Source organism: Bufo gargarizans, chromosome 6 (genome assembly GCF_014858855.1).
Source record: "Bufo gargarizans isolate SCDJY-AF-19 chromosome 6, ASM1485885v1, whole genome shotgun sequence".
Classification (NCBI taxonomy): Eukaryota; Metazoa; Chordata; class Amphibia; order Anura; family Bufonidae; genus Bufo; species Bufo gargarizans.
This window is the reverse complement of record NC_058085.1, coordinates 210999669-211013506: the sequence shown is the minus strand read 5'-3', so window position 1 is coordinate 211013506 and position 13838 is coordinate 210999669. Positions and strand designations below refer to the sequence as shown.

Sequence of the window (13838 nt, the reverse complement as noted above, 5' to 3'; positions counted from 1 at the left end):
TATTCAGTTATTTAAAATACAGCCATTTTGTGCACAAATCTTTCATTGTGGCCTAGTGTTGGTCAGGGCGTCTGAGATACACTCTTTATATACAGGTGTTCTATTCAGTTATTTGAAATACAGCCATTTTGTGCAAAAAATTTAATTGAGGCCTAGTCTGGTTCAGGGCGTGTGAGATACACCCTGTTCTTACTGTCGTTCTATTCTACTATTAATTAAACAACCATTTAGGGCAAGATCCTATATTCTAGAAATATTAGGAGCGTGTCAAATAAGGGACGTGGCCCAGGTCATGGTGCTGCTGGTGGAGCTCCTGTTGCAGGGAGAGGACGTGGTCGATCTGTGCCAGCTACACGCACAAGTGAAAACCCTTCCTCAGGTGCGAGTAGGCGACAGATCCTGCAGCGGTATTTGGTCGGGCCTAATGCGGCTCTACAAATGGTGAGGCCTGAACAAGTACAGGTGATAGTAGATTGGGTTGCTGACAGTGCCTCCAGTTCATTCACATTGTCTCCAACCCAGTTTCCTGCTGAATGATCATAGTTGGTGCCTGCAGCCGATGTCCATCAGTCTCTCACCTCACCCCCTTGCAAATCAGCCAAGCAGTCTGAGCCCCAAGTCATACAGCAGTCTATTCTGCTTTTTGATGACTCTGTTAGCAGGGTTTCCCAGGGCCATCCACCTAGCCCTGCCCCAGAAGTGGCAGAGATTGAGTGCACCGATGCACAACCACCTATCTTTCAAGTTGAGTACATTTAAGGACCATCGCAGCACGTCTCGGATGATGACGAAACACTGCTGGGTCTTTCAAAAGTGTGCAGACCAACAAGGAGGGCAGTGGTAAAGACTAGGTGGAAGATGATGTGGAGGACGATGAGGTCCTCGACCCCACATGGAATCAAGGTCATGCGAGGGTGCAAAAGCAGAGCGGCCATCCTGTAGACAGTACGCCTGCTACTGCCCACCGCAGCAAGTGACAGCACACCAAAGCCAGCTCCAAGGAGTTCCCTGGCGTGGCAGTTCTTCAGACAATGTGCTGACGACAAGTCACGAGTGGTTTGCACACTGTGCAATTAGAGCCTGAAGCGAGGCATACATATTCTCAACCTGAGCACAACCTGCATGACCAGGCATTTAAGTGCAAAGCACAAGCTGCAGTGGAGTAGACACCTCAAAAACCAAGAAAGGTCTCTGGCTCCTCCTGCTTCCTCTTCTGCTGCAGTCTCGGCCTCTTGATCGACCTCTGGAGTGACAGTGCCATCTTCCACCCCGCAAACAGAGGATCTTCCAGCAACACCACCACCTGGGTCACCAAGCATCTCCACAATGTCCCACTGGAAGCGTTCAGCTCTCCATCTCCCAAACACTGGAAAGAAAGAGGAAGTACCCCCCTACCCACCTGCGCTACCTAGCCCTGAATGCCAGCATTTCTAAATTACTGGCCTTTGAAATGCTGTCATTCCATCTGGTGGTGACGGATAGTTTTAAATGCCTTATGGCGGTGGCTGTCCCACAGTACGTCGTGCGCAGCCGCCACTACTTTTCCAGGTGAGCCATCCCTTCCCTGCACAGCCAAGTGGGGGACAAAATCATATGTGCACTGCGCAACGCCATCTGTGGCAAGGAGCACCTCACTACAGATACGTGGGTCAGTAAGCCCGGTCAGGGACGTTATATCTCCATATAACAGCACACTGGGTAAATGCAATGGCGGCTGGGCCTGAGGCGGATAGCAGTTTGGTGCATGTCCTTCCACCACCGAGGATTGCAAGGCGCTTCAGTTTGCCTCCTTTTGCTTCTTCCTCCTACTTCGCTTCCTCATCCTCTGCCGGCTTCTCATCCGATCAGCGTAACACCTTCACCACCAACTTCAGCACAGCCAGGGGTAAACGACAGCAGGCAGTTTTAAAACTTATCTGTTTGGGGGACAAACCCCACACCGCATAGGTGCTGTATACGGGCCTTGAACAACAGACCGATGAGTGGCTTTTGCCAGTGAGCCTCAAGCCCGGCCTGGTGGTGTGCGATAATGGGCAAAATCTCATAGCAGCTCTGGGACTAGCCGGTTTGACGCCCATCTCTTGCCTGGCACATGTGCTGAATTTGGTGGTGCAGAGATCCCTTAAAAATTGCCCCGATATGTCAGAGCTCCTGCATAAAGTGTGGGCCGTCTGTGCGCGCTTTCGGCATTCTCACCCTGCTGCTACTCGCCTGTCAGCGCTGCAGCGTAACTTCGGCCTTCCCGCTCACCGCCTCATATGTGACGTGCCCACAAGGTGGAACTCCACCTTGCACATGCTGGCCAGACTGTGCAGGCAGCAGCAGGCAATAGAGGAGTTTCAGCTGCAGCACGCACGGGTGAGACGCTCGGCGGAACAGCACCACTTCACCACCAATGACTGGGCCTCCATGCAAGACCTGTGTTTCTTGTTACCCTGTTTCGAGTACTCCATCAACATGGCCAGTGCCGGTAATGCCGTTCTCAGCTTAACTATCCCACTTCTATGCCTCCTTGAAAAAACGCTGCTGGTGATGATGGAAGAGAATGTGGCACAGGAGGAGGAGGAGGAGGAAGAGGGATCATTTTGTAGTGTTTCAGGCCAGTCATTCCCAAGTGGGTCCGAGCCTGGGTTCCTGCACCCACAAACGCCAGGTACACAATTGTCCAGTCAGGGCACAGTTCTGGATGATGATGAAATGGAGAATGATGAGGAGGAGATGGAGAAGAAGGAACCATGTTCACAGCAGGGTGGCACCCAGACCAGCTCATGGCCATCACTAGTGCGTGACTGGGGGGATACAGAGGACACACTTGATACACCTCCCACAGAGGACAGCTTTTCGTTGCCTCTGGGCAGCCTGTCACATATTAGCGATTACATGTTGCAGTGTCTCCGCAACGACTGTCGAGTTGCCCACATTCTAACTTGTGCTGATTACTGGGTAGCCACGCTGCTGGATCCCCGTTATAAGGACAACGTACCGTCCTTAATTCCGTCACTGGAGCGTGATCGTAAGATGCGCGAGTACAAGCGTGCGCTGGTAGGTGGCATTCCCACCTGACAGTGGGGGCACAGTGGAAGCACAAGGCAAATGACAAGAGGTTGCCAACGCAGCTGTGGCACCACCAGCACCTCAGAAGGCAGGGTTAGCATGGCCGAAATGTGGAAAAGCTTTGTCAGCATGCCACAACAACCAGCACTACCAGCTGATATGGAACGTCTTAGCAGGAGGCAGCATTTCACCAACATGGTGGAGCAGTATGTGTGCACACCCCATGTCCTTAATTCCATCACTGGATCGTGATCGTAAGATGCGCGAGTACAAACGCACACTGGTAGATGCACTTCTGGTGGCATTCCCACCTGGCAGTGGGGGCACCGTGGAAGCACAAGGCGAAGGCAGAGAAAGAGGTTGCCAACGCAGCTGGGGCACGGCCAACACCTCAGAACGCAGGGTTAGCATGGCCAAAATGTGGAAAAGCTTTGTCAGCATGCCACAACAACCAGCACCACCAGCTGATATGGAACCTCTTAACAGGAGGCAGCATTTTACCAACATGGTGGAGCAGTATGTGTGCACACGCCTAAACGTACTGAATGACAGGTCTGCCCCCTTCAACTTCTGGGTCTCCAAATTGGGCACATAACCTGAGCTTGCCCTTTATGCCTTGGAAGTGCTGGCCTGCCCTGCAGCCAGTGTATTATCTGAATGTATGTTTAGCATGGCAGGGGGCGTCATCACAGACAAGTGCAGCCGTCTGTGCACAGCCAATGTGGACAAGCTCATGTTCATTAAAATGAACCAGGCATGGATCCCACAGGACTTGTCCGTACCTTGTGCAGAATAGACATGTATACCGGCACTAACCAGTCATTGTTATACTGCAGCGCAATTGCTCATTCATGTATTTTGGATATTTCACACTCTTGGAGTGTACCCTAATAAAAAATAAAAAAATTTAAACCAAAAACCTGTGTTGGCTACCTCGTCCTCCTCCACCGTCGCTTCCACCTACACCGCTACGTCCACCGCCTCCTCCAACTCCTACTCCATATGGAACTCCACCTCATAAATCAAATTTTTTATTTTATTTATATTTATTTTATGTAATTTCTCTACTTTGTCAGTTACAGTTTCGGGTGAAATTCACTATTTTTTGGGTGTGATGTACCACTGCTATACCTAGTGGACAGGTAAAAAAATAAAAATAAATTGTCAGTTACATTTTCAGTTTAAATTCAACAATTTTTGGGTGTGAAGTACCACTGCTATACCTAGTAGACCGGTAAAAAAAAATATACATATATTGTCAGTTACATTTTCTGGTGAAATTCACCAATTTTTGGGTGTGATGTACCACTGCTATACCGAGTAGACAGGTAAAAAAAAAAAAAAATCAATATACCCCTCTTCTACCTAGTTGACAGCTTAATAAATTTCAATAATTTTTATTTTACATTTTAGGGTGACAATAAATCAAGTAGACAGGTTAACACATTTCTGTAATTTTTCTATTACATTCTTGGGTTGACATTATACAATTTTAGTCAGGAATAAACCCCTGCTCTGCATGGGTGACAGGGAATAACATTTCTGAAATTCTTCTTTCATTGATGCGCGCCACCTCCTTCGATTCAATGCTTAAACTTTAACAAGTTGTACCACATTTGTGCTTCGATTATTTGTCCCACAATTCCACTACTATTCCATTACTCTTTTGGCCAACATTTTTGCCTCAATAACTTTTCCCATATTTCCGCTTTACTCTTTTGGCCCACATTTGCGCTTTAACAGCTTTACCCACATTTCCGCTTTACTCTTTTGGCCCACATTTGGGCTTCTGCAATTTGTCCCACATTTGTGCCTCAATAGCTTTTCCCACATTTCCACTCGATCCAAATTTTTTAAAATAAATGTATCTCCCTTAAATTTGGTCTCTTTCTCACGCTCCCTCTCAGGCATGGAACTTTGGTTTGATAGTCTTATGACAAGAGTAATAGTATGTCATAAGACTATGAAACCAATAGACGGCACTATTCATGAGTGCCGTGGCATTCTCGCTGTTTGCCGCAGGCCCAGTGACGTCACGACTAGTATCAATGGCCTGGGCGGGGCTACGCACCATTCAAGTGAACAGGCCATTGATACTAGTCATGATGTCACTGGGCCTGCGGTAAACAGCGAGAGTTTAAAATCTGCAGAACCCCTTTAATGCACAGCAGATGGTGAAAAGTGAAAAATGCTGTTTTTCCACAGATATGCCATTTCAGTGACCAATATGTTGTGCCCATTGTGTACCTTTGTGAAAAGTAAGCCCTCCTTTTATCAGGTATTTCATGGTTTTAGAAATACCCTACATGTGACCCTATTCTTTTGTTTGCCTGAACTTATGTGAGGGTTCGGGAGTAAAAGAGCACCTTATGCATTTTGGGGTATGAGAAGGAGCTCCCTCTGTAAACTGCTTTGATGCAACAGTCAGCATTTACTGCCTCGTCTAAGATGTTAAACTGTGTTCTCAGGAGCCTGGTTGTCAGTAACAGCCAGGCCTCTGTCCTGATTAGGCAAGCATAGCTCATATGCATGCCTATTCACTGTGCCATAATAGACACATGCCCTACTTACTGTTATCACCACTGTGGCCACTGACTAGCAGCAGTGATGACATGTCGTATTGATGCATGATCGCTTATTGAATGCTGTTTTGCACATGAATGGTGCTTTATCAGGATGTTACCACTGCAGTAAATCACTCATTCCAGCCCTACCTACTGGCATCACCACTGCCGCCAGTAATGGGCAGCAGTATTCATTTGATAATATGGCATGTCATCACTGCTGCCAAGTAAGCAGACTCCAAAGAAGGGGGGGCATAGGTTAATTGGCACTGAGATTGAACAGGCAAGTATTTTCAACTTTATGTTAAAATATATTTAGAAGCCTTTTAATTACATAATGTACATAGCACTAGCTCCTGCACCCTTATCTTCACTGTTCACTTCTGTACAGGATACCCATTCTAAGTCCCCTATTTCATACCTTCACATAATGCTGGCCACATGGGAACCCCCTCCTTCGGTACTGCTGCAGCTGAAATGGCTGCAAAAGCTTCAAGTCTACCCCTGATTAAAACTGTAGGTGCTAAACTATATCACAATGTTCTAATCAAAATGCTATATCAGTTTGTAATAATCACATTTTATGACTGTTCTTTGTTACTTTACCTAATATTTACTTAAATATATTAACATTAAAGAGGACCTGAATGGGAAAAACAAGTAGTTACTAAAAGAAACATATCAGAATAAATGGTAGGTCCTCGCTAATATATGTTTTATCATGTTTATATGTAATTACTTTAACCAACATGGAACTTTTCTTCTTTCTTTATATTTCATTGTTTAAACACTGGTGCCTTTCTTTAGGAAGGACTTGTTAGGACCCTGAAATGCTTTGCATTTTATGCTTAAATTAAATAAATGAACTATCTTCACCATCCAAGGTGTCCTGACATCATATATGTTGAAGAAACACAGAACAAGATTTAAATGTACTTATTCTACAAGCATCTGGCACCCAAGGTAACATTGATTCCGAGTCAGTGGCTGCAAATGTGTGTTACTATCTCTAAAAATAAGTGCCGCCCCCCCAAAAAAAAATAAAAAATGTAAGCAGATAATCTTTTGGGTTAACATATTGCATATTGTTTTTAATTCCTTTGTTTTTGAGTAATGATGCCCTCTGAAGCACCCTGTACTGATTTTTTTAATATCTTTTTATTGCTGCATTTAGACAAGTGGATAATCATTTAGGCAATTAATGACACAATTGCATTTAGAAATTTAAAGTTGACGCCAAACATTTTCATTCAAACATAATTGTGTACAAATTTGTTCACATGTGATTATTTACTTAATTGAGGATTGCTTGCAGTATTTAGACAAGTATAGTAATGCAATGATTGACATAAACGTGTTTTTACATTGTTCACATCTCTGAAAGATCACAAAATCACAATACATGATAATTCTCATAACAATAAATGATAGTTCTCATAAATGATTTTACAAGTGACCAACAAGCATTTTCAGTACATACACTCACTTGCTACATACACTACAGTACACGATTATTATCCAGCATGAATCATTATTGTGATAATTATCTACTCATCTAAAGTATTAGATCTTTAAAAGCAATGGACACCTTTGGATTTATTGTTTTTGCCAAATCAAAACTTAACTTTGATTTGAGCATAAATTTGTTTGGAATATCATTCAGGAGTTGTCAGAGAAGGACTGGACACTTAACATTAGACAGCCGGTTTGATGGAATCATCACAGAATGTTTCTGCAGTTGACTATATGGTGTAAAATGGTAGCTGCAAAAGCTAATGGTACATTTTTTTTGCAAAAATTCCTATTACAAAATAACTTTTTAGCCATAAATACATGTAAATGAATAATTAAAAAAAATGTTCTAAAGGTGTATATAGCCTTTAAGATCTTTAGCATCAAGAAAATCTGTGTTAAAAACAGAATGCATTAAAAGTTAAAATAGTACTGGTAAACTATGCATTAAAGACTATGATGTACTGCGGAAAATCACTGATAGAAAATGCACTAGGGCAGCAGCTAACAACCTTTATTGTGCCAAGTTCAACATTGCCTATGTAACAAAATTATAAGAACAGGGATTCAAGCACAATCAACCAAAATCGATGCATATTTTATGCATATAACATGTATGGTTGTAAACATATAGTACAAATACACTTTTATCTTGCTTAATTCAATGGAACATAGGTGTTCTTTGTTGCATCAGATTTTCCACTTTGAGGTTTTCACCAGTGCTAGAGTGATTCACCCAAATACACTTTTCAATAAATGTATGTGAACATTGGACAGTTTGTTGTCAGAGGGGTAATCCTTGGCGTCAAGTCAATAGAGGTTTCTTCTTTTGTAAAAACATTAAACGTGTTTTTGTTGACAAATGTATAATGCATAAGATAAACTACCATTGTCTCTTGATTCATTTTGGTGACATGAGAATTTAGTGTTAATAGTAGTGTGTTCACATGTGCTATTTCTATCGAACCTTTGCTTGTTTGTTGCACTGCTTTATTTGTGCTTTTTCATTTTTTAAAGTTTAATGCAAATTTCATGAAACTGCTTCCATTGCAAAGTCATCTATATCCTTCATTGAGATAATATCTGGGCTCCTACTTGTAATTCTATCTATGCTAACTGGAGTCCCTGTCATTGTCTGGTCATGGGAATCACAATGTATGAAATCATGCATTTTAAAAGAATCTTCCACTTTGTCATTCCATAAATGTTTCCTTTCACAAGTGTTAACATTATTATTATTCAGGAGCTTTGATTTTCCCTTGAATGATGCTATGGATGAAACTGGTACAGGAGTTACCCTGGGGTATCTCATCAATGGACTGTTGGACACTTCTAATTCTGGGCTTTCCCTTTCTGATGAAGGTACAGACATTTGCAAGTATCTTCCTGTTTCGGGATCATAGAAAGTTTTAATACGCAAGCAAACAGGGATGTCGACCATAAAGTACTGACCAGAATCAGGGTCCTGAAGAATTTTACGTTGGGTAAGGGGAAAAGATGGAGTTGATGATTCAGAAACAATATCTTCATGCTCTAAGGAGCTGGATATGTATGGCATTAATTTGTGATATGATTGTGGTGTAAACTGACCTGGTGTAACATTACCTAATGGTGAAAGATCTAGATTGTCAGATTCCTGAAAGTTGCTTTCTTGTACACTTTGAGGGATCTCAGTCTTTCTATGTTTTTTTGTCAGACGCTTGGCACGACGTAATGCTTTTTCTGTTTTAGGAGGTACAGCGGGAGGTTTTGCATTGATCTTCTGTGATTCTAAAAATGATTCCTTTTCCTGTTTGGCTAAGTAAGTGGTTTTAGGCTCAGAGTCTGTTGGAATCACCACAGGAAGCAATAAACTAGACTTTCCATTTCTTGTGTTTGAACTTGTTGAGGGTGGACTTGGCATATCTTCCAAAGCAGAAAGTGCAGTAGTGAAGCCAGAACTTTGTGTATTTATAGACATGGGGCTGGCTACAATGGAACAAGTCAAACTCTCTGACATGGGACTTGTTATGCTTGAACAGGCAATGTCTTGTGCAAAACTGACACTATCCTCAAACTGCAAATGTTCATTATCAATGGGAGAATATTTTGTGTTTTCAGCTTCATTACAAGGACAGCCTATGGGTTCTCCATTTATTATTTCTTTCAAATATTCACTTGCATTATGCACAATCAAAGCGTTACATTCTGAGACACACGTTTCAACTGGATGAAAGAAGGACTCTTCTAAGCATAAATTGTTACCCCCACTACTGTATTTCATTTTAATACCATCTGACTCTTCTGTTTTATTTCTACTTCTATGTTTCTTTTTCTCAGCATTAGTAATATTATTTTCATTCAATGTATGGTCATCTGCTTCTGCCTTTTGAGACTTTATTTGATTATACTTTATGGCTTCTTGTTTTGGAGATTCTGAGGTAGGGCTTACTATTAGTTGCTTTCGATGTTGAGTCACTTTATCTATTTCCATATTCTTTATACAGAGTATATCAGCACTTATGCCATTGCTTTCTTTTGTCTCTCTCAGGTCTCCTATTCTCCATGGAAAGTTACTATCTTCTAACTTCTTGAAGACCAAGCAATCTTCAGAAAGACTCCTGAAAAGAGGAAGTTTCACTGACTTTGTAACTGGAGAAAATTTGATTTTATTATCTTTTAAGTGAAATAAATTTGGTTTAAAAGGTGTTAAGGATGATGGCCTTAGAACTTCCTCATCGCATATATTTTTTGCTCTTAGTTTTTCATCTGTCAGTTTAACTTGGTCATCTTTTTCAATTTGATCTTCTAAAACTTCAGACATTCTTTTGCTCTCTATTACATCTACTCCTTTGCTACTATTAACAGCAAAATACTGTAAAATGTTTTTAGTTTCATCCTCTTTAACAATTTGCTTTTCATTTTCATCACGATCAACAGCCCATTGATTCACTTTGAATGGAAAACATTGCTCTGATTGTTTTAAATCATTCACCATGATTTTTTCTAAATCACAAACGCATGGATTGGATAGAACATCTACATGTTCATCATCCTTATTGTCTTCTGTTGGATTTTCTCTTTTTGGTGAAGTATTGACTTCTGTTTTTTTTAGGCAAGCTAAAGAGTCTTGATTACATTCTGTATGCCCCCCACTTACATAAGTATCTGTTTTGCAATATACATTCAGTGAAGAATAATCAATTTTTTTCTTGATATCATTGTCATTAGTAGTAAGACATACAGAGGCTGCATTCTCAATAAGCATACATTTGCAATCTGACATGACTTTATCTTTAGGGATTTCTCCATTCTGAAATACTGTGCCCTGATCCATGGGACTCAGGCATAAACGGTTCTCATACTCATTTCCAGCAACGTCACTTTTGATTTGTACTTCTTCTGTTGGCCCTAAATGTTCTGCTAAGTGTGTTTGATTTGAACTTTCATTTTCATAAACCAATTCATTGATCTCTGATAAGTGAGCCACACCCTCCTGAATTTTAATATCTGTTACCAAAGTCTTTTCAAAGCCATTTCTGGCAGTAGTGACTGGATTATATGTGCTTTTGACTCTTTTTCTCATATCTTTCAAGTTGAACAGCAAACTTGTTGCTTTAGATTTATAATCATCTCTTTTTTTATATAAACCAATGTCTGTTTGGTCTTCTTGATCTATATTTTTAATTGTAATTGGAGAGGTTATTATTATGTTTTCTTCTAAAGCTTCATAAATGTTTTTTCTACTTATAACTGGAGTTAAAAGATGTGAAATGTTAAAAGATGATGGTTTTTCTTCTAAAATATTGTCATCCTTACATACAAATACAGTTTCATGGGGTTGAGCTACAATAATCTCTCCTGTGACCATACTTGTACTTGGAATCTTCTTGTCAGATACAATCTTATTACTGCTTTTGGTTTTTCTCCAAGGGGGTATATGATCATTTATGATTGATAGAGTATTAGAGATCTGTGGTGATTTTTCTAGTGTAGCAAGGACATCATTCGATCCATCCTTTGGTAAATCTCTAATGGTATGCTTCTTGTCTATAAAGTGAACTGGTACCATTTCTTTAATTGCTTCTTTTTCTATCTGTTGTATTAATGTTTTTATTCTTCTGGGGGGTGGCTTGTTTTTCTCCAGTTCCTTAACTTCTCCTTTGCTTTTTGTTTGAGATATTTCAGTCTGCTGTGTGACAGCTATGTTTGCTTCGCCTTTCTCATTTTGTTTTACAAAACTTTGAGATGCATTACTCAATTGTGCCCCATGAATAGGTTGATATTCATGACTGTGTTGATCTGGTGATTTAGATTTATTTATCCAGTTGACTTGCTCTGTAGTTGATGAATGTCCTTCATATACCTTCATTAAATCTTGAGGTCTTGCATGTAGGGGAGGTCTTGCTTGTTTAAGGCTATAGTCTTTATTTAGTTTTGTGTTTTTTCTATTAGGAAGTGGAGGCACAGTTTTTAGCATTTGATTAGCATCAAAACTGCTAGATACTGAAGAAGCAGGAGAAGTCCAACCTAATTCCATTCCTCCATCTCTTGCCTTCATTCCAGCTATTGTTCTTTGAAGTAAAGGTGAGCAGGGGGTTGCTCTTCTAGGAATAAGAGGTGTCCCTGGTATTGAACTGTCACTTTCATAATCTCCAATCATTTTCCTATTGATATCACTCCACGATTTAAAGGCGCTATGTTCACTATGTAGAAACGCTGTCCTTCTCAGTGAATCTGTTTGTTTTATCACTTGTTTAACTTGATCAGCTAATGGTGAACCTGAAGAAAGTGATGGAGATCTTGATATCTGAGTATAAATTTCCATTTGTGACTCCATAAAAACGTCTCTGGCAGTACGTCGGTGTAAGTGACTTTCATTAAAATTCGAAACATCTGAATTGATAGGTTCTAGCAGTAAAGCACCACTGGTGTCATTTTTTTCTACGGTCTCATTAATAGGACTTGCTTCAATATCTCTTTGAGAAGCTTTAGAGAAATTAAGTAGCGTGGGCAAAGGACAGTTATCTGGTATCTCATTTTCTATATTATCAAATGTCTTTATCAATGATGACACTTTTGAATGCTGTTTATAACCTCTTGGCACAGGGGCACATAGAATGCTGTTGTTGGTCTTTACATCAGTGAACCCTACTTTTGCATAGTTAAGCATAGGCTGGAATGTTGGAACCCACTTATTACGCTGATGTGTAGTGGTAGGTAACTGTGCCAAGGGTTGCGTTTTTCTGACTGAAAGGTTAAAAATTCCTAGGTGGAACTTAGTTGAAAGTGGCATTCCTCTAATAGGGGACGGCAAGTGAGGAACATCATTAAATAGATCTTCTTCTGCAACACATAAACTCCTAAAAGCTCGGTCTGTGAAACTGCTCACTTCCCGGTCTGTGTCATCCATTAGAGTCACACTTGTTCCAAGGCCATCAGCCTGCCTCTTATGCTTTTTGTAACGAAGCATTCCAGTAAATATTTTTTTTTTAATCTGGGCGGCAAATGTCTGAAATGTTGTCAGTCTCCTACTGGATCCTATGAGTAGAGAAAGGACAATAAATTAAACTCAATGAAATTTTCCATTATTTAACATTACATTTTTTTCCCTTTTTACAAAAAATGGGAAATGTGCCAAGGATATCTATTATATCTTTATAAATTAAATGTATTATTATGCAAAAAATCTAAAATATTGAAGGTTTTCTGGAGATTTTACATGATTTGAATACTTAATAGTTAAATGTGCCAGATAACGAGGAAATATCTACTGTATATAGGAGGAGATGCACACAGGAGTGAGCAATTACACTACCTTTACTACTATATTAAAAATAACTTCCAATACTATTTAATTATTGCTGTCACTATATCTGCCATCACTGCATTTACTGGTAGTCCTTTCCATAATTTGACTTCTCTAGCATCAAAGAACCATTACCTATATTGAACACTTTTTTATATGCAAACACTAAATGAAATAATGGTAAACTATATACATCCCAGAGTTCAGTGTGTCCTCCATTATATGGGTCATATATTGTAGTTGTGTTCTGACATGGTAATTTACTACAACTGTATCCTTCACAGTAAATGAGATTTATGTCTTATTTGGTTTTCCCTTAAGCAGTACCTAGACTTAGTGTCCTCTATAGAAGTAGTTCTAGGACCATTTTCTTAGTAATTTTTCTTTTAAAAAGTCATGACTAAAGCTAAACACGGTAAAAACTGTATTTTAGTACACCACTATTGAACATTTTTGTCTACATGTCTTTCTAATGAAAGATCATAATGTAAAACTCACTGCAGAGTACCTCTAAAGTTACATTTGCATTACCATAACATTTCATGTATATGTGGAAAAAGCTAAATACATAACCCTATTATTTATGAATATCACTGAAGTACGACTACCTAAAATTTAACATTTATTTAGGTCAATTAAACAACTAGTACCACAAAACACATACAGTACAATAAACACACGAACGAGCAAAATCAGACAGGTAGATTAGTATGAGAGGGAAAAAGGGGGGGGAACGCATCAGGGCAACCCGTGCCATGACAATCTCAATCCCTACAATATCCCTTTATAACTCCTCCTCAGCCCGGAGATGTGTCTTGATGGTAGGCACACTCCGTCCATGTACCTATGCTGTCTATCCTTATAATGCCCTTTATACACTATCCCATATGGATATCCGGGTAATAGTGTATAAGAAAAAG

The 13838-nt window shown here is 40.2% G+C and overlaps 1 protein-coding gene across 4 annotated transcripts in view; it reads right to left on the bottom strand.

Annotated features, from left to right (window-relative positions):
• The window catches only part of C6H10orf71 (chromosome 6 C10orf71 homolog), a 1221395-nt gene that overhangs the window by 519011 nt on the left and 688546 nt on the right, over window positions 1-13838 (bottom strand). For 3 of the 4 annotated variants that reach the window (XM_044296688.1, XM_044296690.1, XM_044296689.1), the window contains one exon: window positions 4951-12650. The exons of the other annotated variant lie outside the window; for it this stretch is intronic. In XM_044296688.1, coding sequence (XP_044152623.1) covers window positions 8161-12582 — 4422 coding nt within the window. In that variant the 5' untranslated portion in view covers window positions 12583-12650 and the 3' untranslated portion in view covers window positions 4951-8160. Of the gene's footprint in view, window positions 1-4950; window positions 12651-13838 lie in introns of those variants that run through there. 4 annotated transcript variants of the gene reach the window in all.